This window comes from Mesoplodon densirostris, chromosome 3, assembly GCF_025265405.1.
Source record: "Mesoplodon densirostris isolate mMesDen1 chromosome 3, mMesDen1 primary haplotype, whole genome shotgun sequence".
NCBI classification, from domain to species: Eukaryota; Metazoa; Chordata; class Mammalia; order Artiodactyla; family Ziphiidae; genus Mesoplodon; species Mesoplodon densirostris.
In genome coordinates, this window is record NC_082663.1 from 78,728,396 (window position 1) to 78,754,651 (window position 26,256).

General features: G+C 40.0%; 3 protein-coding genes across 5 annotated transcripts in view; 2 read left to right on the forward strand and 1 right to left on the reverse strand.

Moving 5' to 3' along the window:
- Positions 1–14,081, forward strand: part of ARSK (arylsulfatase family member K) — a 43,109-nt gene extending 29,028 nt beyond the window's left edge. The window contains exons 6-8 of one of the 3 annotated variants that reach the window (XM_060091816.1): positions 1,798–2,022; positions 11,002–11,226; positions 13,655–14,081. In XM_060091816.1, the coding sequence (XP_059947799.1) occupies positions 1,798–2,022; positions 11,002–11,226; positions 13,655–13,944 (740 nt within the window). In that variant the 3' untranslated portion in view covers positions 13,945–14,081. The other 2 variants (XM_060091815.1, XM_060091817.1) reach the window with 2 other exon arrangements.
- SKIC3 (SKI3 subunit of superkiller complex) overlaps positions 1–26,256 on the reverse strand; it is a 145,392-nt gene extending 119,136 nt beyond the window's left edge. The window contains exon 1 of the mRNA XM_060093167.1: positions 26,235–26,256. The gene's annotated coding sequence lies outside the window, so the exon portion shown is untranslated. The remainder of the gene's footprint in view (positions 1–26,234) is intronic.
- Positions 23,566–24,861, forward strand: GPR150 (G protein-coupled receptor 150). The gene has a single exon (XM_060091818.1). It carries the CDS (start codon positions 23,566–23,568, stop codon positions 24,859–24,861), a length of 1,296 nt encoding a protein of 431 aa, XP_059947801.1.

The following is a 26,256-nucleotide window of genomic DNA, read 5'->3' on the forward strand; positions in this document are numbered from 1 at the left end:
TATTGCAACAGTTGCTGAGATACTTCAGACTTAGAATTATAAGATTCCTGACACATATAAAAATTGGATAATTTGCATTATTAATAGTAGAATAAAAGTCTTTTCTATCTTAATTATTCATAAATTAACAGATACTTAGATTTGTTCATATATATATATATTTAAAAAAAGGTCATAGAAAACTATTATCTGTTGGAAACAAAATGTTTTGCTGGATTTAATCAGGAATCAGTATTCAGCCAAACACAGTTAATTATAAGGCATCTTGGGTTCTAGGAGATGAAACAGATGAGACGTAGAACCTTGTGACTTCTCCCAGACATGTAATAAGTGTAAAACAAATCCATTCTCCGTAGGCCATTTAGAGCAAGGCTTAACTAAAGCTGAAATCAGTTTCCCCATGTACATTGATCCAGAATTATATTGAATTAAGGAGTTAGGATTGTGAAAGGTAAAGGTCTAGGGGGTAGCTGAAGGTGCTGAACTTGCTCAATAATTAGACAAAGGGAAGCTGTGGGAAAGTTTTAAGCTGGGGTGTGACATGATCAGATATTTTAGAAAGATAGCACCAGAGTGGTACAAGGGATATTATGAAGGGGAAAGAGGAGTGGAGGCAAGAAAACTAATTAGGAAGCAATTACAGTTGTCCAGCTGAAAGACCCTGATGCCCTGACGGTCTGAACTCCATAAATAACTCCTGAGCTGTGGGTCTCAAATCTGACTGGACCTCAGAATCACCTGTGGGTTTTGTGGGGTTTTTGTTTTGTTTTTTTAATAATACAGACTCCTGTAGGCCAGATTCAGAAACTGCCAAAGTAGAGATGATGCTTCTCTCTGGACTATGCCTTACTGTGTTCTCTTAATTGCAATGAGGAGGAAGTTTCATGTCACTTAGAGAGAGTGAGTGGTCAGAGAAATTTTACTGCCCAAGAATATGCCAAATCACATTCATATACCATCTGTACTGCTTCCAGCTCTTTCTCAAACGTAGGATTTCCATAACACTCAGCCAACTTCATGGGCATGATCTGGTGACTGGGAATTTGAGAGAAAGGGTAGCAGGAGGAGGGGTTCTGACCCCTTTTATCACCTCCCGCTGGGTAGGAATTGTGGGTCGATGGTGATAGCAGTCCTTTCATGAGACATGCGCAGTGCTGACATCCAGGCTTGTCTTTCCTTTCTCAGTTGAGTCACTGCGGGTAATGTTTTCCCCCACTGTCTGATAGAAACATAGAAAGCAAGCCAGCATGATCTCCAAATAAAGAAACTTATCCTATGGGTATTGTATTTTCTCTTTCCTCTCTCTAGTCCATCCACTGAGAAGCAGGCACATGAACTCTGGCATAAGTTACTTAAGAACAGTAGATAGGGCTTCCCTGGTGGCTCGGTGGTTAAGAATCCGCCTGCCAATGCAGGGGACGCGGTTCGAGCCCTGATCCAGGAAGATCCCACATGCCGTGGGGCAACTAAGCCCGGGCGCCACAACTACTGAGCCTGCGTACCTAGAGCCCGTGCTCTGCAAGAAGAGAAGCCTCCACAATAAGAAGCCCGCGCACCGCAACAAAGAGTAGCCCCCTCTTGCCGCAACTAGAGAAAGCCCACGCACAGTAACAAAGACCCAACGCAGCCTAAATAAATACATAAATTTATTTTAAAAAAAAAGAACAGTAGATAACATTCAGATGTTAAGAAGCATCCTGACAAACTCTTAAGAGGGTAGAGTTGTTACGAACTTATTGTGATAGAATAAAACATGAGCTAAAAGCTAATTAAGATTTACCTTGATTTATATTACAGGTGAAATTATTTTGGCTCTTCACCAGTTAGATCTTCTTCAGAAAACTATTGTCATATACACCTCAGACCACGGAGAGCTGGCCATGGAACATCGTCAGTTTTATAAAATGAGTATGTATGAAGCTAGCGCCCATGTCCCACTCTTGATCATGGGACCGGGAATTAAGACCAACCTACAAGTATCAAATGTGGTTTCTCTTGTGGATGTTTACCCTACTATGCTTGGTAAGTAATGCAATTCTGTAAATATTTATTTGTAATAATGCTGGAAAATGAATAAGCAAAATAGTCAGAGGCCCTGCTGACTTGTTCATAAACCTTGACCAGCTCATTTAACTGTGAGTCAAACCTATATCTGAAAAATGAGGATAATATTTCTCAGGTTCCTTTGGACTTCACTTACTCTAGTCATTTTTCCTTCAAAAGATTCACAACCAGCATATGACAATAAAGTAAGCCACATATGATATTCAGGTCTATAACTTTATAGATATGATTTGTGTATCACTTGATTCTCTACCACCACCTACCTAAAATGTAAGCATTTCCCTTCTGGATTATTCCATCCACTTTGAAACTACTAATTTTCTTACAATGTTACAAATGTCCCTTAATGTTGATGCTATGAACATATTTCTCCCCAGAATATTTAGATTGTTCTGTGGTATTTATTTTACTAGCTTCTAATGTCTATTAGCATAACCATAGGTCTAGAACAGCAACATCTGGATATGGGTAGTTAGCAGTTTTTGTTAAAGATACAAGAATAAAGCCATCGTAAATTCAGAAGTTATACAGAACTGTTTCTATCTAATTTAGGTGCTTTAAATTCAGTAACATTTAAATTCAGTAACATCTAAATACTCTGTTTTAAGGCACCATAAATTGCAAAAAGTACCATCAATTTATAAATAGATTTTGGTGAAAGAAAAAGCGAACACAGCATAAGACATATGTGTTTAATATGTATATTTCAAAATGCGAAACAAACATGTATTTGGAAATTAAAGAAATAAGAAAGTTCTTTTTATCTCCTTTTTTCTGCTACAAAGTCTTTCCCTTCATTTAACTAAAGACTATTACAGGGTCTTAAATTTCTTTACAGTTAATTTAAATCAGTGCCTGGAATTCCCTGGCGGTCCAGTGGTTAGGACTCCGAGCTCTCACTGCCGAGGACCTAGGTTCAGTCCCTGGTTGGGGAACCAAGATCCCACAAGCTGCACGGCCAAAAAAAAAATCAGTGCCCTCCTTCTGTCTTTTATTTCACATCTCTTGTATATTTGAGCACACTTCTTTGTTGTTCTTTTGCCTGATGTATATTTTTAATCTCTTCAGTTTCTTACTCATCATTTGCTGGTTCCCCTTTGTCCCAAAGCAATTATCATGCAGTCATGTCTCTGCCACTTTCTGGCTCTATCAATTTCCAGGCAATCCCTATTACTTTTCCTCATTTCTGGGTTTTTTTTTCTTTTTTTTTTTTAACTTTTTATTTTACATTGGAGTATAGTTGATTAACAATGTTGTGTTAGTTTCCAGTGTACAACAAAGTGATTCAGTTATACATATACATGTATCTATTCTTTTTCAAATTCTTTTCCCATTTAGGTTATTATAGAATACTGAGCAGAGTTCCCTCTGCTATATAGTAAGTCCTTGTTCGTTATCCATTTTAAATATAGCAGTGTATACGTGTTGATCCCAAACTCCCTAACTATCCCTCCCCCACCTCATTTCTGTTTTTATAAGGAATGTATGTGCAATTGTGTATATTTTAAGTGTCTCTCTTATTATCATCTTTGTAGCCTTATCAGCATATGCTTCTTTTACATTGGCATTTCTTTACAGTTTCCTCCCTTAGTTTTTCCTCATATAGAACTTCCCCTACCCCATTTCCAAATTTGCGTAACGTTTTATCCTTGTTCTGCTTTCTTGAGGTACACTGATCAGAACTGCAAAAGATTATTAAAGGTTGGGATGATCTCAGTTTTCCCTCAATATATTTCATAGTGATATTTGGCATTTCGTTTGTCTTTTTGACTCTAGCAGCTATATAGTCCAGTATCTGTCTGCAGTGAGTTCTAGTCTATTCCTAGTCATTCTGTCACTTTATATGTTAGTTGATTAATATGCACTGTTTAAATCATTTTTCTTTGAATATTGTTTTATATTTGCCTATAATGCAAATTTTCTTCTCTACAGTCTTGATACACCATTATCATTACTTGCCACTTCATACATCATAAAAGTTAAAAGTCATCTGCAAACTGGAAGATTTCACAATGTATATATCTTAACCGATTATATAAGAAAATACTAAATAATGTTGTTTGGAATGAGGGAATTTTCATTTATCCACACAGAGTGACAACCTGCCTGTCCCTGCCTAGTTTATGTTACTTGACAATTAGCACTTCTTTAGCCAAACAAAGCATTCCCAGAAACCCCTTTGCATTCCTTCCCCACTCTTCTGGAAATTATGTTGATTCTCTGAAATTGTAGATTTTTTTTCCCTATAATTTGTCACTTATTACAATTTTTAAAAACTCATAGTTCTACATAGATTTTTTTGTTTTGTTTTTATCTTTGACTTGTGTTTGGTAATAGAGTCCTTCTGAGTCACATTTCCCAGCAGAACATGTTTTATTAACAGCATTTTGATCATGTATTGATTAGACTTGCCCAACTAAAGTAAGTAAAGCCAAAAATCAGTGTCTCTCCAGTTCTAAACTGGAAATTAACATTTCAAAGCTTAATGTGTTTCATAATGAACATTTTTATTATGAAAAGGGAAAAGTTACATTTATATGATTGGTGGAGGAGAGTAAAGAGAATATCTATGCATGGATCTTTATATAAAACACTGAAACATCCTATTAACCAGATGTTAACCAGAGATAAGGTAGAAAGAGAATGATGCAAGGGGGATTCAACAAGAACCTTATGCTGGAGCCAGGAAACAGCATTGTAACATTATTTATCTAAAATTAACCTTTTACAAGTGATAAAGGGTTAATATTAATAGAACTCTCACAAATCTATAAGAGAAAGAGACATACCCTATTAACAAATTGACCAAAATATATAAATAAGCAATTCACAACAGAAGACACACAAATGGCCAAGATATTTTCAGAGCTTCAAACTCAGTAGTCAGAAAAATATTAAAATAAGAAGATACCATTTTTCTTTCACACACAGAGTTTGCAAAGATTTTTAAACAGCAGAAAAGCTTATATTGGAAATAGGCCTTCTCATATTCTGCTGCTGGGAGTATAAACTGGCACAGATTTCCTGGAGGCAAATGTGGCATTACATTCCAAATTACTTAGAAATATGCATACATTTTGACCTAGAAAATTCCAATTTTAGAAATTAACCTATAGATATACAAAAAGATTTATCTCCATGGATATTATTGTATTTTGATGTTATATTAAAGAATTAGAAACAGTATGAATATCTAGTAGTAATGAACTGGGTAAAAATTAGTCAATTTTCTTTTAAAAAGTGAAATGATACATGGAAATAGCTCCCATGTATTATTGAAAAGAAAATGTAGGCTCTAAAACCGTATAAAATTTTTTTGTTTTGGTTTGGTTTGTTGTTTATTGAGATAAGGTATCTATCTAATTTATTGTTCAGATCAGCACATTTTTTAGAGTAAAAGGATACTATTAACGATTACACCAGGGACTTCCCTGGTGGCTCAGGGGTTAAGAATCCACCTGCCAATGCAGGGGACACAGGTTCGAGCCCTGGTCCGGGAAGATCCCACATGCCGTGGAGCAACTAAGCCCGCGAGCCACAACTACTGAAGCCCGTGCGTCTAGAGCCCGTGCTCCGCAGCAAGAGAAGCCACCACAATGAGAAGCACGCGCACTGCAACGAAGAGTAGCCCCTGCTAGCCGCAACTAGAGAAAGCCCGCGCGTAGCAACAAAGACCCAACGTGGCCAAAAATAAATAAATAGATAAACTTACACAAACAAAAAAACTCCCAGATATTTCTTACAAAAAAAAAAGGGGGCTTCCCTAGTGGCGCAGTGGTTGAGAGTCTGCCTGCTAGTGCAGGGGACACGGGTTCGAGCCCTGGTCTGGGAGGATCCCACATGCCGCAGAGCAACTAGGCCCATGAGCCACAACTACTGAGCCTGCACATCTGGAGCCTGTGCTCCGCAACAAGAGAGGCCGCGATAGTGAGAGGCCCGCGCACGGCGATGAAGAGTGGCCCCCACTTGCCACAACTAGAGAAAGCCCTCGCATGGAAACGAAGACCCAACACAGCAAAAAAATAAATGAATAAATGAATAAACTCCTACCCCTAACATCTTCTTTAAAAAAAAAAATTACACCAAGATTAGCATAAACTGAGTCTGTTGCCTTGTTGAACAGCCTTACCAATCAATAAGGCAAAGATAATTCTGACGGTCTATGTTTAATCTGATGTGTTTTTTTTTTTTTTTTTTTTTTTCTTTTTGCGGTATGCGGGCCTCTCACTGTTGTGGCCTCCCCCGTTGCGGAGCACAGGCTCCGGACGCGCAGGCTCAGCGGCCATGGCTCACGGGCCCAGCCGCTCCGCGGCATATGGGATCCTCCCAGACCGGGGCACGAACCCGTATCCCCTGCATCGGCAGGCGGACTCTCAACCACTTGCGCCACCAGGGAGGCCCTAATCTGATGTTTAATTCAACCTTGTAAAATGAAATTACTTAGTTCTAGAAGGGTTTAAAGCTATCAATACTTTTAGTAGTGATTAATAACTCTAAAATTTGACCTGTGGGACAGTGTATTCTATTTTTCCTAAGCTTAATAAATAGATTTTGATAAAGTATCTATGAAGGACTTCTTATTTTGTGATTCTTCTAACCAACTAGGAGCTTAAAATAGATATAAAATATAATCTATTCTTAGAATTCCAAAGGTCCTTTCTTTATTACCTTAGCCACAGCTGTATTGTTTTGTATGAATCCAATTTATACACAAGAGTATGGGATTAAATTTCTCAGATCAAAGCCTCAAGCCAGACTTCCTCTTCCCTTCCATTCTATGGACCTTAGAAATGTATAAAAGATGGTGATTCAAAAAACCTTAAATAGAAAGATATTTAATAGGAAAAACCAACTGGGATTCCTGTTTTAATAAACCTACCTTACTATAAAGAGCTTGTTGAAATTTAAGATGGTACAATGCATTTATTAAAAGGTCTGAATTTACAAATAGTTTTTAAAGGTATTTTAGAAGAGTGATTATTTTCTATAAAATGCTATTTTATGATAAAGTAGGAAGAGTATTCTTAGTCTGTGTATCTTTGTAGGTCCTATCACATTATCATTTTCTAGTACTGGCAGAAGAGTGCCATTTTATAAATAGGAATTCTTTATACTATTAAAGTTGATATCATTATTGCATAGATTATTCTTTAAAAATTGCTCCCCAACCTGTGATAAACCATAATGGGAAAGAATATGAAAAAGAATGTGTGTGTATATATATATTATATATATATATATGAATCACTTTGCCATACAGCAGAAATTAGCACAACACTATAAATCAACTATACTTCAATAAAAGAAATTTTAAAAAAATTACTCCCAAAAATATTTTCTTCTCTAACAATCTAGTATCAACATCCTTTAGCTCAGTTAGAAATAAAGGTAATCTCATTTTTAAATTAAAATTGTTTGGACTTTCTCTTTTAAACTTCTTATTTTCAGGTGAATTTTTTTCATTTAATAGTTGGCCTTTTTTGTAAAACACCTAACTTCTTTTCACGTAAAGGATAAATCCAGAATTTTTTTTGAATTGTGAAAATGCAATTGTATAAAAATGCAGTTGTGTTTAAAAGAATGCTTCATTGCTAGTGATTTAAATTGCAAAACCTCCCTTATCACAGGAACTTAGTGGAGGGTTGGGAGGGTCATTCTACATAGACTATTTTTTTATTGGCTGCAAAATATTGGGAAGTTGAATAACTACAGTAAAGCAAGACTTGTGGAGCAGTATTGAAGAGTCCAGACATCCTGGAGTCAAGACTGCCTAAATTCAAATCCCTCCTTCAGTGTTTACCAACTGTATACCCTTGGGCCAGTAACTTAACATCTCTGGTCTTCCGTTTTCTTATCAATAAAATAGAAATAATAGTGGCTATTCCATAGCTTAGAACAATGACTGGAACATGGTAAACAATTAAATGTTAGATATTTTTATCATTAATATTTTTTATTCTTCTTAGGTATGCCCTAAGAAATGTACATAGCTTGTTGCATCATTGCCATACCAGGCTAATCCCTTATCTACCCATACACTCAGGAAGAAATATAAGCTTATCTTTCTTCAGGAGACCATCACAAATATCCACGTCTGCATTTTTACCCATTTGATTACTGTTTTAAATTTAAGTCACTTTATTAAGAATCATGCAGTTACTACTAATATTTGCTTCTACTGCCAAGAATGATGAAACCTGCTTAACATGGAATTGGAACGATAGATTTTCCAGAAGAAAAAAACATGAAAAATGGTTTTAAACAAAGGTCAAAGAGCTTTCTGAAAAGCAGTTTAAGCTGAAGTGCTTTTAAGGAAATAATTGATAAACATACGAAAAATGAATACACAGTTTCCCAAAGCACAGAAAATTTAATAAATATTAAATACATATTTATTAAATACTGTGGATATTTGGCAAGGATTTTATTCTTCAACATCAATTTACAAAGGTATATTATTCTACTGATCCTAGACAGAAAACAAGTCACATTATCACTTGCCTGAACTCCTGCAATAGCTTCCTAATTCTTTCCTTCTGCCCGTACTCACTTCTGGTCAATTCACCATACAGTAGTTACTGTCAAACCATGTCATGATTCTGCTCAAAATCACTTAGGGTAAAATCATTGGGGAACGGAATGAAGCAGCTTCCTGCCTCAGGGTGTTTACAGTTGCTATTCCCTGGGAGAATGCCCTACCTCCCCATGTGCAGATATCTATTGAGCTCATCTAGCCCTTGCTCAGGTCTCTGTTTATGTCACGTCATCAGAGAGGCCTTCCCTGACCACACTATATAACAGCACATTAACACATAGTTCTCTATTCCCCTGATCCTGCTTTATTTTTCTTCACTGCACTTATCACCATCTGACATATTTGTCTGTCTCCCCACATTAGAAGGTAAGCTCCAAGAGTCTGAGAGAGCTTATCTGCTTCGTTCACTGTTGTTGCCCTACACCTGGAACAGCACCTAGTTTGTTAGATCCTGGGGTTTTTTTTTTTTTTTGAGTAAAAAAAATTAATACTTAAATGGACTCATCCTAGTTTAATACTGACTTCTCATATAAACATAGAAGAATTATTTAAATTTCCTTAGTCTAACAAGCTTCTTTAGGAAAATTAGGCTAAGAACAGATCTGAAATAAGGTATTTCTAAGTATTAAAGGTGATTAAACTGCAGGAACTTCCCAGTCATGGGTATCTGCCAGTTGGTCCCTGCTTTCCAGCCATCTTCAAAGCCCTCTCCTCTCCCTTCCTCTGCCTCGCAGTGGTGCCCCCTGATGGCTGACACACAGACCAGCCCGACCCAACCTATTCCCTGGCTACTTTCTCTCCTTACAGTAAGTAGCCTACTGTCTTGTAGCTCAGTTAGTTTCGTCTTGGGCCATCTTTTTCTCTCGTGCACATCCTCTTTAACATCTTTGCTCCTTCTTCTTCTTTTGTTTTTAACCAGTTATCTCTGAAATATTTCTTTCTTTCTTTCCTTCCTTCACTTGTTCTTTCACTCTTTCTCAAAAAAGTCCCTGATGATGATTGGTTGGCAGAAGATTAGTACTTGTAATATGCTCCTTCCAAGGAAATGGAAGATACAATTTTTTTTTTTTTTTTGCGGTACGCGGGCCTCTCACTGTTGTGGCCTCTCCTGCTGTGGGGCACAGGCTCCGGACGCGCAGGCTCAGCGGCCATGGCTCACGGGCCCAGCCGCTCCGTGGCATGTGGGATCTTCCCGGACCGGGGCACGAACCCGTGTCCCCTGCATTGGCAGGAGGACTCTCAACCACTGCGCCACCAGGGAAGCCCCCTTATTCTCTTTTAATTCACTTGTTTTTTATCAAATATGTACAGTCAAGTTAAATTAATTTTCTTATTCAATTTTAATTTCTAGCATTGCAGATATATTACATTCTATTTTTCATTGGAAATATTTAATTATTTCTAAATTAATGTTTCTAAAAACATGGAACATTGAAACCAGAAAAGCTGCAGGGGAGGCAACTACAGATTCCTTTTGGAACTATTGCAAGGACCCAACCCTAATTAACAGTAATTTTTTTTCGCGGCTTGCGGGATCTTAGTTCTCTGACCAGGGATTGAACCGGGCCCATGGCAGTGAAAGCACAGAGTCCTAACCACTGGACCACCAGGGAATTCCCAATGATAATTTTTCTATAGGAAAAAGATAGTTTGAGTTCCAAACAAATACCTTAAAAGCAATTTTTAAAAATACAACCTTTTTTTGAAGTTAAACATTTCTCATGCTATTGTTTTCTATGTCTATATTTGATAAGGAAAAAATAGATTATTTTTCTCTAAATCAGTATAATCCAGGATTTCCCAAAGTATGTTCTGCAAAATACTAGTTCCTCAAGATGCTACTTCAGGGTAAAAAGATGTTCTGTCATCAAATAACTTTGGGACAGATGGCATACTACATACCACCCTGAAGGTTTATGATACACATCAGCAATAAATTTATTTAATTTTAACCACTGTTTGCAAACATATGTAACTACTAGACTCCTTTCTCGTATAGGTCTTGTTAATATCCTGTGAGACCAATTTGAAAAACACCTGTGATCATTCCATCATTTGGAAATAAAGTACTTATGATATTAACTAATGCTTGTTGAGGGTTTCCTATGTGTCAGACACTGTTCTCAGAATTTTACATAAATTTTCATATTTAAACCTAAAATAAACCTATGAAATAGAGGCATTATTATTATTCCCCTTTTACAGATGACGAAACTGAGGTTCAGAATGGTTAATAACATGACCAAGGTCACAAGCCTAGTGGAGTAATAAGCATTTGGATCTAGGAAGTCTGTTTACAAAAATCCATATACAGCCTCTAGTCTCTGCGACCTTTAATGATGTCATTTATGAATGTTCAACTAATGAAAGAATGAGTTATTTTAAAATACTGTGTTATTTAGATATTGCTGGAATTCCTCTGCCTCAGAACCTGAGTGGATACTCTCTGCTGCCATTATCATCAGAAATATTTAAGAATGAACAAAAATTCAAAAACCTACATCCGCCCTGGATTCTGAGTGAATTCCATGGATGCAATGTAAATGCTTCCGCCTACATGCTTCGAACTAACCAATGGAAGTATATAGCCTACTCTGACGGTGCTTCAGTATTGCCTCAACTCTTTGGTAATTTGTTGATATATTTTTTAAGTATAGGTTATGTGTAATGAGTTGACCTACACAGCATTTGCTCAAGGGAGCCAGTAATCATCTAAATAAATATCTGCAGTTTCTCATGCTAGGCCAGTTTACAAAAGGTTGCCCTTGTGAGGAGCAGCTTCTCTTCAAATCAGCATCTGAATTCCAAAGCAAGTGCCCTAAGGCTTTTGATCTGGGTCTCAAGTTTGCCACCATCGTTTCCTCTGATCAAGGTGTCTTCTAATACGCATGGTTATCTTTCCCAATCAGTAGTCAACACCCTCTTATTGTACCTTGGATTCAGTTGTTCTGGAAAATTAACTGCTCTCTTATGGAGCCTGACATTCTACATTTATTATTTAATGTTCACTCCATCCCTACAAGATGTTACTATCATCTTTATTTTATAGAGAAGACTAGAGTTCAGAGACTAGCGTTCAGATACCTGCGCAAGGTCACAGCTCAGAAGTGGCAGAACTGGGATTTCAACCCATGTTTGACTCCAAAATCCATGCTCCTTCCACCCTACAAAAGCCTGCTAGATTCACTACTCTGAATTTGTTTTTAAGCAGTATTATTAGATTTATGGCTTTACTTATCCTCTGCCCTCCTTTTGCACATAAAATATGTGCTAAAGCTATTTTTAATATTCCTTTCTCCCTAAGTTTTTTTCCCAGTTACAAATGTCAAAATTATTAACTCAAAATAATTCTTTAGATGCCAAACTGATTGACACCCCCCCCCTTAACTCTAAAAGGAGGAGATTCTTGGCTTCAAAACAAGTCCTTAAGTTTTCATTCTGTTGAGTAATGGGCATCTCTTGTTCATTCATTGGTTACGTTCTGCAAAAAGGAGGTGTGACTGTCAAAGAATCAGTGGGGGAGCCTGCTTTTCCTGTATTCTCTGGGGTTTATTCACTGACTTCCCTTTCCCAGAGAGGTGCCATCTGAAATCACCTAGCAAAACCATAAATGTCTTCAGGATCTTCTGGCTAATGCACTCAGATAGGCCTGTAGGGGTTTTTCCCTCACTGTGAATCGTTCATTTACTGTCTTAAGTAACTTGTCCTAAGATCTTTGATTTGCCATTTTTCCAATTAGACTGGCATCCTAGTTATATCCTCTGTCTTCCTACATTGTAGATAAAAGGGGTGTTTATGTTGTCTGAAATATTTATCATTTTCTTGATGATAGTGATTCAGAGTTTTTATTTCCATGGCTATTTGCTCAAATAGACACAATCAATGAATGTAATTTTCAAAAATTCAAGCATAGGATGCAACGTATATTTAAAAAAAACAAAAACAACTAGGAGTAAGTGAAGTTGCAAGAACTTGACTTCACTATGTAAAAAATTCTTACAGCTGGAACATCTGGGGCTGTTGAAGTGGGACAATATAAGCACTACTATATATATATATATATATATATATATATATATATATATATATATATATAAATACATATCTTTTTTGCATGTCTAAGTAAGGAAGGCATCACAAATAGGAAGAATTGTGGCTAAGCCATCTAAGAATAGATAAGAAAAAAAAAGGGATAGCAGGATGATGGTAAGAAGGAAGATAATTTGGACATACATTTAGAGAGGTATTTAACTTTTGGTATATTATTTTTCCCCTTACACCGTCCTTTAGCTTACTATACTAAGAAGAACTGAGAATAAAAATAAATTTTAATATGTTATTCATCACAGAGTAATGACATTCTAAAAGATGGTTTTTAAGCAGATAATTGTAACAGAACAGGACCCTATGGGGCCTTCCTGGGACAGGCCTTCCCCCATAACCTCTGCTTTAGCTCCTCTCTGAAGTACTTAAATAACAGTATTTGATGCACATTTCCTGGGTTGTTTTACAGATGTGAAAACCCCCCACCAAATGGAAGATGTTATAACTACTTGATGGCCATGAGCACATAGCCCCAGGCCTCCTGGAGCCTAAGGACTGATCAAGTTAACCCCTGTGATACCACCCTGTTCCCTCATCAGCCAATCAGAGAACTGTGCATGATCCGATCACGTACCCTGCGAGCCCCCTCCCTCAACCTGGCTTTTAAAAATGCTTTGCCGAAACTCTTCAGGGAGCTCAGGGGGTTTTAGGGCATGAGCCACCCAGTAAACCTTTCTCTGCTCCAAACTGCGACATTTCAGTGTGTTTAGCCCCACTGTGCATCAGGCACATGCACTTGCGTCCTAGGAAGGCCCCATAGGGTCCTGCTTGGTTACAACTCCCCCCTTTCCTTTGATACTCCTCAATCTTGAGGAGAAAATGTTTTGAACAAGAAAAGGACTAAAGATTCAGATAAGGAGGTTAATCATAAACTTGACAGAGGTGCCCACAGGGTCCTGCTCGGTTACATAACTATTTTGAGAGGTATTCAATTTTCTTTTTTTCTTTCAGATCTTTCCTCAGATCCAGATGAACTAACAAATATTGCTACACAATGTCCAGAAGTTACTTCTTCTTTGGATCAGAAGCTTCGTTCCATTATAAACTACCCTAAGGTTTCTGCTTCTGTCCACCGATACAATAAAGAGCAGTTTATCAAGTGGAAACAAAGTATAGGGCAAAACTATTCAAATGTCATAGCAAATCTTAGGTGGCATCAGGACTGGCTGAAAGAACCAAGGAAGTATGAAAATGCCATTGATCAGTGGCTTAAAATCCACTCTGATCCAGAAAATATTTGAACAAAAATAAGAAAATAATGCTCTAGAGCTATATAGAAATATGTTAAAAGATCATGATTAATTATGCATTTTAAACATTCGTTTTAATAATTATTGATTTTCAGTTAAAGAATGTACTCTTCTAAAATAAAATATCAATCATTATAGAATTACATATTTTCAAACTCATTACTATCAAGACCTTATTCTTATAAACTTCTGACAACTTAACCAAAGTATTAAAAGGGTAGAATCAAATACTATAATATAAAGTTGTGTTCCTCTGAATATTATGGAATATAAAATATTTTAACAATTTTTATTACTTATGACCCATAAAACAGTTATTTTTGAGTATTTGATGGTGTCTGATGAGTTATTTTTATTTGATGGGATATAGATCATTTGGATGTATTTGATGGGAGTATTTGGAGTATTTAATGGTACACAGACCATGGATATGGCAGACATTATTATTTTTTAAAATAGGTAATACATGCACAAGGTACAAGCTTCAAAAAGGTACTAAACGGTTAACAGTGAGCATGAAGTCTCTCTCCTTTCCCAGTCCCTCAGCCACCCAGTACCCCTTCCTGGTGGCAACTACTGTAACCACCTATGTATCCTTTGAGAGACAGATAGGCTTCTACAAACTTTATATTCTTCCCCAGCACCCGCCCCTGACACACACACACAAATGGTAGCATACTATAAAAAATGTTCTACAGCTTGCTCTCTTTTTTTCCATTTAACAAAGACACCGAGGACTTCCCTGGTGGCCCAGTGGTTAAGACTCCATGCTTCCACTGTGGCGGGCATGGATCCCTGGTCCAGGAACTAAGATCCCCACATGCCGTGCGGCACAGCCAAATAAATAAATAAATAAATAAATAAATAAATAAATAATTTTAAAAATGAAAAATAAAAAAACACCTAGAAGTGAAATTATTGGGGCAAGACTATATCTAGCAAAATTACTCTAGATACCACCAAATTACCCCTAAAGAAGTTATACCAATTTATACTCTTACCAGCAATGCATGGCTCACATTTGCTGCCAACTGCGTAGACAAAAAATAACTTTATTATTGTTTTTCTTCTTTTTCTTACTATGAGTAAGGTAGATCATATTTTCATATATTTAATAGCCACTGGAATTTCCTTTACATGACCTTTCTTATTTCTGTTCTTTGCCTATTTTGCTGTTGGTTGTTTGTCTTTTTTATTACAGGCATACTTTAGATATTAGCTCTCTGTTAGAGAAGCTACAAATATTTTTTTCCTTTTCATAATTTGTCTTTTGACTTTGCCCTGGTGTTTGTTGACATGTAGAAATTGGTATTTTCATGCAAATTTATGAATCTTTGCTTTTGTGGCTTGGGGATTTTGTGTCATATTTAGAATGGCCTTCCCCACTTATCTTCTTTTAGAGTTTTATTTTTTACCCTTAGATCTTTGACCCATGGGAATGTATTACATATTAGAGATCTAACTTTCGTTTGTTTTTTTAAGATGGCCACCCCAACTGACCTTTTATTGAGTAAGCTAATATTTGTCCCATTAGTTAGAAAATGCCACTTTATTATATAACATCTTTTATTGAACAAATTATCTTTTCCTCTATTGATCTGAAACACCGTTTTTATTGTATACAAGTCACATTGACATTTGGGTCCTTTCAAAACATTTTTTACTTTGCAGTGGACCATTCTATTTTGTTTATTAATAGGGTAGGCAATATCTGGTGATACTGTTTTCTTTGCAACAGTTTTCTTTTTCAGAACTGTCGTTGGCTATTCTTGCTAACTTATTTTTCCCATACAAATTTAGAATGTTTGTGTAGTTCCAAAAATGAAAAATCTTGTTAGTCTTTTTATGATATATTAAATTTATAGCCTAATTTAGGGCAAATTGAATTCTTTCTGATATTCGGTTATTCTAAAGAATATAGTACACTTTTCCCTTTCTTCAAGCCTTCTTTATATTGCTCAGTAGCATTCTAAGTTTTCTTCATATAGATCAGTTTCTTCTTAGAGATTTTTGTAAAGTAGGGACCTTTAAAAAAATACCACCTAGGGCCCATCCCACACCAGTGGAATTAGAAGTCTAGGGATGGCACCTGGGCAGTTTTGTTCTTATTGCTGTTTTGTTTGTTAAGCCCTCCAGCAAATGATCCTAATGTGCAGCCAGAGGTGAGTTTATTCCTAGGTGTTTTATCATTTGTTGGTGTTGTGCTAGTTTAAGTAGATGTTACTTCCATTATATCTTCTAATTGGTTATTTGTATATACAAATTTTATTTCTATATATTTACTTTGTACCAATAATGCAATTTTTTGGTACTAATAGTTTTCCAGTTGGTATCATATTTCTCTGGTAAAAAGTTTATCTGCAAATAATAATTTTACCCAATTTCCTTTTAACCTAACTTCCTTTTTCAAACTGTCTTGGAAGTTTTCTTCATTAGACAGCTCATCACCTTTACTTTCTTTAGTGTTCTTCAGTGAATTGCTATGAGCTTATCTTCGTAGTTATGTATGAATTTCTGAGAAATAATTTTCACTTCAGATATATTGAGGTAAAACCCTTAAGAGAAAGATCTCAATATTTACACTATTGAGGTTAAAATTAAAATATACAAATCTACCTCTCATCTCCTAATTAAACCTAAGGAATAAAAAATAGCTAATGTGTGATGTATATGCTAAACACAGGCAAAAATAAAGCAATAATAATAGAAATGTGGTTTTGAAAACATAAGCATGTGAAGATAAATATAATCCACCTCATTCTATTCAACTCTTTAAGATGCATTCATTGTTAGAATTTACCAAGCATCTGCAATGTTTTAAGCATATTCAATATAGGATCATAATTAGGTAAAATTGAGGTTTTAGGACAATATCTAATTCAAAATGGTATCTAACAACCATGAAAACAGAAAAAGAAGAAAAACTCGGAAAACAAGACAAATTATCTAATGCCAGAATCTGAGAGGAACTGACACTAATTATAAACTGGATTGAGGACAATCTTTGGGCTTCATCTTTCCCAACCTCCACCATTACCACCCTGTTCCAAACTACCATAATCTGTTGTATGGAATTTTGCAATAGCTTCCTAGGAGGTCTCCCCGAGTCTGCCCTTGGCTTTCCTCAGTCTCTTCTCAACACAGCAGCCAGAGTGATCAGATCACATCACTGGATACTCAAACCCTCCACTGGTTTCTCACCTTACTCTGTGGAAGCCTGTTGAATGAAAAAAAAAAAAAGCACAACCTAAAAGTTGAGAATTATGTTTTATTCCACAAACTTGCTGAGGACTTGAGCCCAGCAGGCAGCCTCTCAGATAACTCTGAGGGAGAGGCAGCTCTGAAGAGGTAAGGGAGGATCCAGGATATATAGTTTTCGCAACAAAAACCAGGCAGTCGGAATATCAAAAGGTTACTGTTAATTAAAGAAAACCAGACATCTCAAGTTAATGAATTTAGCGCTTTTCTATGTATGGGAAGATGCAAGAGTCTGGGCTCAATGACATCATTCCTTTGATAGGCACCTGAACTATCTAGGGCCAGCATCCTATTTTCTAGATCCTGAATCCCTTCAGAGGGCACAGTCAGGGGTGGCTGCAGTGACTGATGGCTTGATCCTTTGTTTGTTGATATGGCAGGTGACATTCTTGGTCATAAGCCCAAATCATTACAGTGGCCTTCAGGGCTCTAAATGATCCGGTGGCATATTGTACATCTCCCGCACTCTACTTGGTTCACTCTGCTCCAGCCACACTGGCCTCCCTATCCTTTTCCAGGCACACTAGGCAAGCACCACCTCAAGACCTTTGTGCTTATCAACTCTTGGCCTGGAAAGCAGTTCTTCCCTCAGATTTCCACATGGCTCTCTTAGTTATCTCCTTCCGGTCATTGCTCAACTGGTACCTAATCACAAGGGCTTCCCTGCTTTATTTTTCTGCGTATAAATCATTACCGTCCAACTTAGTGAGTGTATGTTTTACACACTTAATTTGTTGACACTGTCTCCCACCCCTCCTACCCACTAGGATGGAAGCTCCATACAGGAGTGGCCTTTTGTCCTTTTTGTTTCCTAAAGTATCCCAAGGGCCTGACACATAGTAGAAGCTCAGTAAATATTTGTTGAATTAATATGTGAGGAATTTGAGTTTCCCAGATATCACATTGTATTGGAAAACCAACACATTTGTCCATGGCAGGGCAGGGGGTGAAAGGGAGTAGCCTTCTTATAAAACAGAGCCTTCTAGAAACAGTGAATTCTAGAAAATCCTGCACAGGAGAATTGATAAAGGGACTCTATCCCTCTGTGTTTCTTTTTCTATGAAAAAGCCAGATACTAAATATTTTAGGCTTTGTGAGCCATATGGTCTCTTTCACAACTGCTCAATCCTGCCGTAGTAGCAAGAAAGCAGCAACAGACACTATGTGAACAAATGAGAGCGGCTATTTTCCAACGAAGCTTTGTTTACAAAAACACAGGATTTGACCTGGGGGCCATAGACTGCTAACTGCTAGTCTAGAGCAATGGTTCAAAACTTGCTGCAAATTGGAATCACCTGAGGATGTTTAAAAACTATTATGCCTAGCTCCCACCTGCAAGCATTGAGATGTTTTTTAAAACTCCCCAGGTGATTCTAATGTGCAGCAAAATGTGGGAACCATGAGTCTGGAACCTTGTTATTCAAACTATGGTCCTTGGACCAGAAGCATCCACATCAACTGGAAGCTTTATATGTTTTTATTTGTCTTTGCAGAAAGAAAAAAAAAGTGGATTCTGTATTCTTTCTACTGTTTGTGGTTTTCCATTTCATAAAACCCAGGAGATCCTAGTAAAAACTATTATAATTGATGAAATTTGTTAAATGGCTGCATATACATAAATCAATACCTATCTGTAAGAATAATCACTAATTAAAAATAGAAATTAGGAAATATATTCCACTCACAGTATGACATTCTATAAAAATAGCTTAAAGTTTAACAAGAAGCACAAATCTAGATAAAAAAATTATAAAATTCTATTAAGTTTACAAACAAGATATAAACCTGGAATGACAGCATGTTCTGGGATAGGAGGCTCTAATATTAAAATACCACTTCTCCAGAATTAATGCATACATTTCATGCAATCCTGATCTTAGTCCCAGTAAGGGTTGTTTTTTTTTTAAATTGGACTAAATGATCTGAAAGTTTTCAAAAAAACTGAATGTCTGAAATAACTAATAAAATTATGGAAAATGAATATTGAGGTGGGACAATTCTTACTGGCTATTAAAGCATATTGTAAATCGCTGAATCAAACTAGAACTTGGTGATGAGGGGCCATGAGCAAAAAAGAGAGATCTCAACACAAATGAGGTGAAAGAAGCTCAATGTGGAAAACAAAAGATCTAGATCCCTTCTATACTGGTCAGATATTCTGGGTATGTGTGTGTGATGTTTACAATTATGTATATTAAACTCTCAGATAAGATTTTTAGCCCCCTTTCTTCTCTTAAAGTTACAAAGCAGAATCTTAAATTCTTGGGTCAAAAAATTAAAGGTATAGGCTATTTTTTAAATAATGAAAATGAGAAAACTTAGAAGAACATATGACACAAACAAAGCAATACTCAGCCTTAAGCTTTTTATTATTAAGGGGAATGAAAAATAAATAAACTGTTCAAGAAGTTAGAAAACAAAATAATCATAAATGTTGTAATATTGATGGTAAAGGATTTGGTATCCTCAGTGTCTTGAGAGCTCTGCTTCCACATACGATAGGGAATATTGCTCCCACAGTAAAAGAAATCAAAAGGAAAAGAAAAAAGCTAGATAATCTACAAAATTAAAACTGTTTTGAGCCTCTCACAGGACAGGTGAACTGAATTGAAAAGAGTGGCAAGCCCTTCTGAGGACAGCTGAGACACCCAAACTGTCCCACCTTTGGCAGTACATGGGAAGAAAGACTAGAAGCCAAAAGAGGAGGTAAGAAAACAACTGATATTTTGACAAATTCATAAAAGCCAAATGTGTGTGAAAATAGCAGCAGAAACTAGGAGCCGCACACACAAGGGAGACCACCTCCAGTAATGAGCTTTTTCTCATGGACCTTAACCAGCACTCATGAGAAAGATGGGGAGCAGGGCAGGGGACCTGACAGAGCCTCTACAGTGGGACAGACGAACAGATGGGGAGGCGCTGCCTCTGGAGGAGAAGCATAAAACCCAGAACCTTCTCTCTTACAAAGCGAAAACTCATCTGCCACTGGGGCAGGAGCAGAAAACCCTCTCACCCCCAGTCCTCAGCAGAAGGTCAGCTATCACTGGAAGGGGGAGATTATAGCAAAAGCTCTCTGCTGCTGAGGAGAGGCAGAACCCCAGTCATGCTCACAATCCTGCCCTGAGAGAAAGCAGAGATCTCTTGCAACAGCGGTACAGACAAGAAACTTGCTCTTCTGCAAGTTACAAGGCTGAGTTCAGCTGCCATAGGGGAACGTGACAAGTGTGGATAAAGTCCCACCCTTAAGGCTCAGGCCCCCAGGGCCTACATAAGACTGAAGCTGGAGTAAGTGAGTTTCTTTAAAAAAAAAAAATCAGCCTGCCCCCACCATGAACGACAGCACACTACTTCTGGGAGAAAGGTAAGAAGCATGGAGAAAGAAACCTCCCACCGCACTCCCCATGGCCAGGTGTGCCGGAAGGTAGGGGTGGAGCAGGAACACTGAGAAAAACCCTCCAGTGTTCCAAGCCTCTCACTAAAGCAAGACAGCTGCAGTATGCAGGAGTCTGAAGTCTGTAGTAGAATAATGATAACTATACCAACATCAGAACCCAAACCTAGCTCAACTACTGCCTACATTTAGTCAACCCCTCCACCCTACTAGCCTGACAGATGAAGAAGCATGCCCACTTTCAGGAGTAAATACTATTTACATCACTCACTGTTTTTCACTTACATATGTCTGGCATTTGGTCAAACTTGCATGGCAAAGAAAGCAAGAAAAGACCCATTTTGAAGAAAGAAGGCAGTAAACAGAACCAGACTGAGAGATGGCCCAGAAGTTGAAACCATGAGAAAGTGACTTGAAAATACTGTGATTAATCTATTGAAGGATCTAGGGGGAAATGTGGTGAACATGCATGAACAGAGTGAGAACTTCAGCAGAGAGATGGAAACTATTTTTTAAAAAAGGAATAAAACTGATTCACTAGAAACAACATGCTATCGTGGATGAAGAAGTCCTTCAAATGGCTTATCAGCAGACTAGACACACAAAAAATTAGTGAACTCGAGAGAAAAAGAATTAGTGAACTTGAATATAGGCCAAGCAAAATTTTTCAAGATAAAATACTGAATTTCAAAGGGTAACAACTTCCTCTGAGGAGAGATAGGATAGGGAAAAAAAGAAGGAAAAAAGGAAAAACTGAAAGGTAGAGAAAAAAAGAGCAGAACATCCAAGAACTGTGGGACAACATGAAAAGGTATAATACATGTGCAATTGAAGTAACAGAAGAATAGAGGCAAAATGTCAGAAGAAATATCTGAAAAGACAATTGCTGAGAATTTTCCAAAATTAATGAAAGACAACAAATCACCAACCTAAACGTTTAGAGAAGCCCAAGCAGAATACAAAGAAAAACACACATAGGGACTTCCCAGGTGGCACAGTGGTTAAGAATCCGCCTGCCAATGCAGGGGACACGGGTTCAAGCCCTGGTCTGGGAAGATCCCACATGCTGCGGAGCAACTAAGCCTCTGCGCCACAACTACTGAGCCCCATGTGCCACAACTACTGAAGCCCGCGTGCCTAGAGCCAGTGCTCCGCAACAAGAGAAGCCACTGCAGCGAGAAGCCCACGACGAAGAGTAGCCCCCGCTTGCCGCAACTAGAAAAAGCCCGCGTGCAGCAACGAAGACCCAACACAGCCAAAAATAATAAGATAAATTTTTTAAAAAATTAAAAAGAAAATTAAACCAGGAGTTTGATTTCCCAAGGCTATCACTCTACCTCTTAAATGTTCCACCAAGAATGGCTATTCCTACGTCTCCCCAGAGCTTCCTTGAGCTCTTCTGGATGATACTGGCACAGGTATAACAGGCATTTTTTTCTTAGGTTGATGGATTTATAATCAAGGTAGAAACATTTGCTCAAAATTATCTGAAATGCATCACATACCCATTAATTCATCAACTCAAAACATATTTACTGATACCTACCATGGGTCAGGCCCAGTGATAGGCACTGGGAATATAATAAAAATGACAAAGTTCTCTGGCCAAAGGGCAACAGCTTGGGAAATGAGATTCCCACTCCACCTGGCAGGACTGTCCGCTGCACCCACCAAACCCATGCACCCTTCTATCCCACACATCTAAAGTGCCAAATATTTCCTCAGCCTGGGAATGTGAACCCCAGCAGACGCCCAGACCAGGAAGCATAGGCTGTACTTTCGCCATAATTAATGTGGAGGGTGCATAAAAAACCAAGTTGATGCTTCCAACAGGAAAACTAAAAGTTGTTTGTGAGGAGGTAGGGCTAAAATAAAAGAGAGAGCATTTAATCTAAACCATTTCCTGTGAGTTGGATTTCTTTTTTAAAACTTGGCCGCCTTATCATCTTCTTAGTCACCTTTTCTCCAGGCTTATTGGAGGCGTAGTCCCTCCTAGCAACCTCCCATCTGCTAGAAAACAGAATCAAGAGAATGAAGAGCCGCGATGATACATCTGTCACTGAGTGAAAATATTAGGAGAAAAGCAATAAATGTACTATCCATTTGCATAAAACCTATTAATGCCCTCTTCAGACTAATGAAATGAATTTTACATCCCGGAGAGTAGCTGTGATCTGCTGTTTCTGGTAATGAGGAGTATTTGAAACAATCTGCAAACCACTGCTGCTCCTAATTGCCAAGCAACACCTTTGACTTTAGTTCTCTCCGAGTAAAATACTCTCGTTGGCCAGAGAAAGATTTATCTGCTGGGCTCCTCTTTGCTCAAAACGCTGTTAGGTTTCTTGGGTTCCTGTTTTTCTCAAGCTAGTGCAGAACCATGGCATTTCAAATCTTTCTCTTCTGTATTTTAATCAAAACTAGTGCCTTTTCTTTTCTTTTTTCTTCTTTTTTTTTTTTCCCCCTAATGTCAATCTGAAACCATTTTGAGGGGTATAGTCTCAGTCAGGACTTTCCTCTCTAGTGTGCTGGTCCCGGGTTAACGATGGCCAGGCAAAGCGACCTTCTGTCTGGCTGTGCTATATGTAAACACCCAACGGGAGAGGTTTCTAGAGCCCAGCGGTTCGCGGCTCCCGCGAGGGCAGCACGGGGGCTGCGGCAGAGACTGGAAGGGGATCTACCCGGATTGGGAGGGGAGACGCGGAGAGGAAGGTGGAGAAGAGGAATCATGTGTGTTCCTCGAGCGTACACACCCCCCATCTGAGTGACAAATGACGAGGACAACCTATAAAAACAACTAAGCGCAAAGCTACCTGCATCCATCTCCCTCTCCGTGCGTGTGCGTTTTCAACTAACTTTGGGAACTCGTTAAGACCCGGCATCGCGCCCAGCGGAGCCTCGCCTCCACCTTGGTTTCCCGCGCCCTGCCTGCCCTGTTCGGTACCTCCTCTTCCTCCAGGCTAAGGATGGAGGATCCCTTCAGCCCCTCAACTCCGGCGCCGGCGCCCAACCTCTCCGTACCCATCTCGCTGGGCTGGGGTCTCAACCTGACTTCCGGACAGGGAGCCCCAGTCCCGGGGCCGCCGCCGCCGTCGTCCGGGCCGCCCAGCCGCCGCGTCCGCCTGGTTTTCCTGGGGGTCATCCTGGTGGTGACGGTGGCCGGCAACGCTACGGTGCTGTGCCGCCTGTGCGGGGGCGGCGGGCCCTGGGCAGGTCCCAAGCGTCGCAAGATGGACTTCCTGCTGGTGCAGCTGGCCTTGGCCGACCTGTATGCGTGCGGGGGCACCGCACTGTCGCAGCTGGTCTGGGAGCTGCTGGGCGAGCCGCGCCGGGCCGCGGGCGACCTGGAGTGCCGCTTCGTGCATCTGCTACGGGCATCCGGCCACAGCGCGTCGGCCCACCTCGTGGCGCTCATTGCCCTCGAACGCCAGCGCGCCGTGCGCCGTCCACAGGGCTCGCCGCTGCCCGCGCGCGCCCTCGCCGCCCTGAGCTGGCTGCTGGCGCTGCTGCTGGCGCTGCCCCCGGCCTTCGTGGTGCGCGGGGGCGCCCCCTCGCAGCCGCCCGCCGCGCCCCCGGCCGCCCGCGCCTGGCCCGGGGAGCGTCGCTGCCGCGACATCTTCGCGCCGCTACCGCGCTGGCACTTGATGGTCTACGCGCTCTATGAGGCCGTCGCGGGCTTCGCGGCGCCGGTCGCGGTCATGGGCATCGCTGGCAGCCGCCTGCTCTGCGCCTGGCGGCAGCGCCCGCCGCAAGCCCCATCGGCCGCGGCGCCCAGGTCGGCCAGTCCCGGCCAAGCCCCCGCGCCCAACGCGCTGCCCCGCGCCAAGGTCCAGAGCCTGAAGATGAGCCTGGTGCTGACGGTGCTGTTCGTGGGGTGCGAGCTGCCCTACTTCGCTGCCCGGCTGGCGGCCACGTGGTCGTCTGGGTCGATGGGAGACTGGGAGGCCGAGGACCTAGCGGTGGCGCTGCGCCTCCTGGGGGTGGCCAACAGCGCTCTCAATCCCTTCGTCTACCTGTTCTTCCAGGCGGGGGACTGTCAGCTCCGGCGGCGCTGGCAGAGGCGCCTCGGTGCAGTGTGCTGCCCGCGGAAAAGAGTCGCGGAGGACGACGAGGGCGCCCGGGGCCACCAGGCGCTCCACCGCCACCGCTGGCCCCACCCACATTATCACCACGCTCGGCGGGAAAAGCCGGAGGAGGGTTACTTGCGCCCACCCCCGCCGCGTCCCCGGTCACTGCCCTGCTCCTGCGAAAGCGTCTTCTAGGTGTTCGATGGCCAGAGACAGGTCATCTGTCGCTGCGGCACCACCTCCACGGAACACGAGGCCGGCCGGGCTCTATCTAGATCACAACCGTCAGGACGGTCTCCAAGAGCGTTACACTGAAGCTGTCCCAATCCTCCACTCCCCTATTACATTTCTTTCTAATGTTTACATTTTTCTACACTCTTCCAGGTTCTTTTCTCCTTTTCAGTTCTCACATTTCCCCATCTGGAGACAGAGAGTGAGCCATTTGTTTGTAAAAGCAAAGTTACAGAGTTATTTTTGTAGTTCTTTTTCACTCCCATAGTGTTCTGGATAAGACCATTTGCTTTAGTTAAATTGCCAAGCTTTCATTATTTGCTGTATTATCATCTGTTTTTACTTATTTGGGGTCGTGTTTAACTGTAGCTTGGGGACCAGAGAATGTGCCTCTCTTTCTGGGAGGAATATCCTCACATTGCCCTCCCTGAGGAGCCTGGAAATTGTACCAGTGATACCGTCAGAAATGTAATCTTGCTGTCACTTCAGAGCCACAGAGTATTTGTAAAATAAAAACATTTCCCACAGAGCAGTTAGGACTTTTTTTTAACACGGTAATGTGTTTTCTCAGAAGAAAATCAGTGTGGCCTTTATTTCTGGTCTAGCTTCCACTTCAGGAGAAGCTGGGATTTTAGGAGGGAGACATAAAAGCTTCCCTTCCAACCTTTCAAATATGCCCCATTTCTGTAGGAAATTGTTCCTGTGCCCAGAGCAGCCTCTACAGCTGTGATGCTTTGCACAGGTGGAGCCTCTGAGCACAGAATCGCCAGCAGACTAGAGAAGGGAAGCACCTGAGTGGTGCACAGGGTTGAGTCTCAGTGTCCCAGGAGCCTTAGGGATATTCACAGCTAGGAAGAAAGCTGCAACCTCCCAACGCTGCATGGATATATAAAACTCTCTTTTTTACAAACAAAGGCAATGCCTATTGGTGTGGATTGCTGAGAACAAGGTCAAGGAGCAGATTTAGTCAGTGACCTCCTCCTCCTAACTGTCCTCGTTTCTAGAGAGAAGTGGCAGCGCTTATGAACAAATATCCATATCATTACCAATGTTTCATCTAAGAATCTGCAAGCTTTCCATTACAGCGTTTCCTGTTCATGCACAAACGCAGGACTAAGATCCAGAAAGGAGAAATGACTGGTAAAGTTCACTTGTGAAGCCAATGCTCTCTGAGGACTTTCTTGTTTTGTTCATTGATGAATCCCAAACTCTTAAACAATGTTTGATACACAGTAGGCACACAACACACATTTGTTGATTAATTCATCATATGAATCAGGCATAGATAGAATGGAAAAAAGATTTACAAAAAGAAATCTTCATTAAACTTGGCTTACCTTCCTCCAAAATCTTGTCCAA

Excerpts from the sequence above, each read along its gene's own strand:
- GPR150 (XM_060091818.1), top strand. The coding sequence starts at position 23,566 with ATGGAGGATCCCTTCAGCCCCTCAACTCCGGCGCCGGCGCCCAACCTC.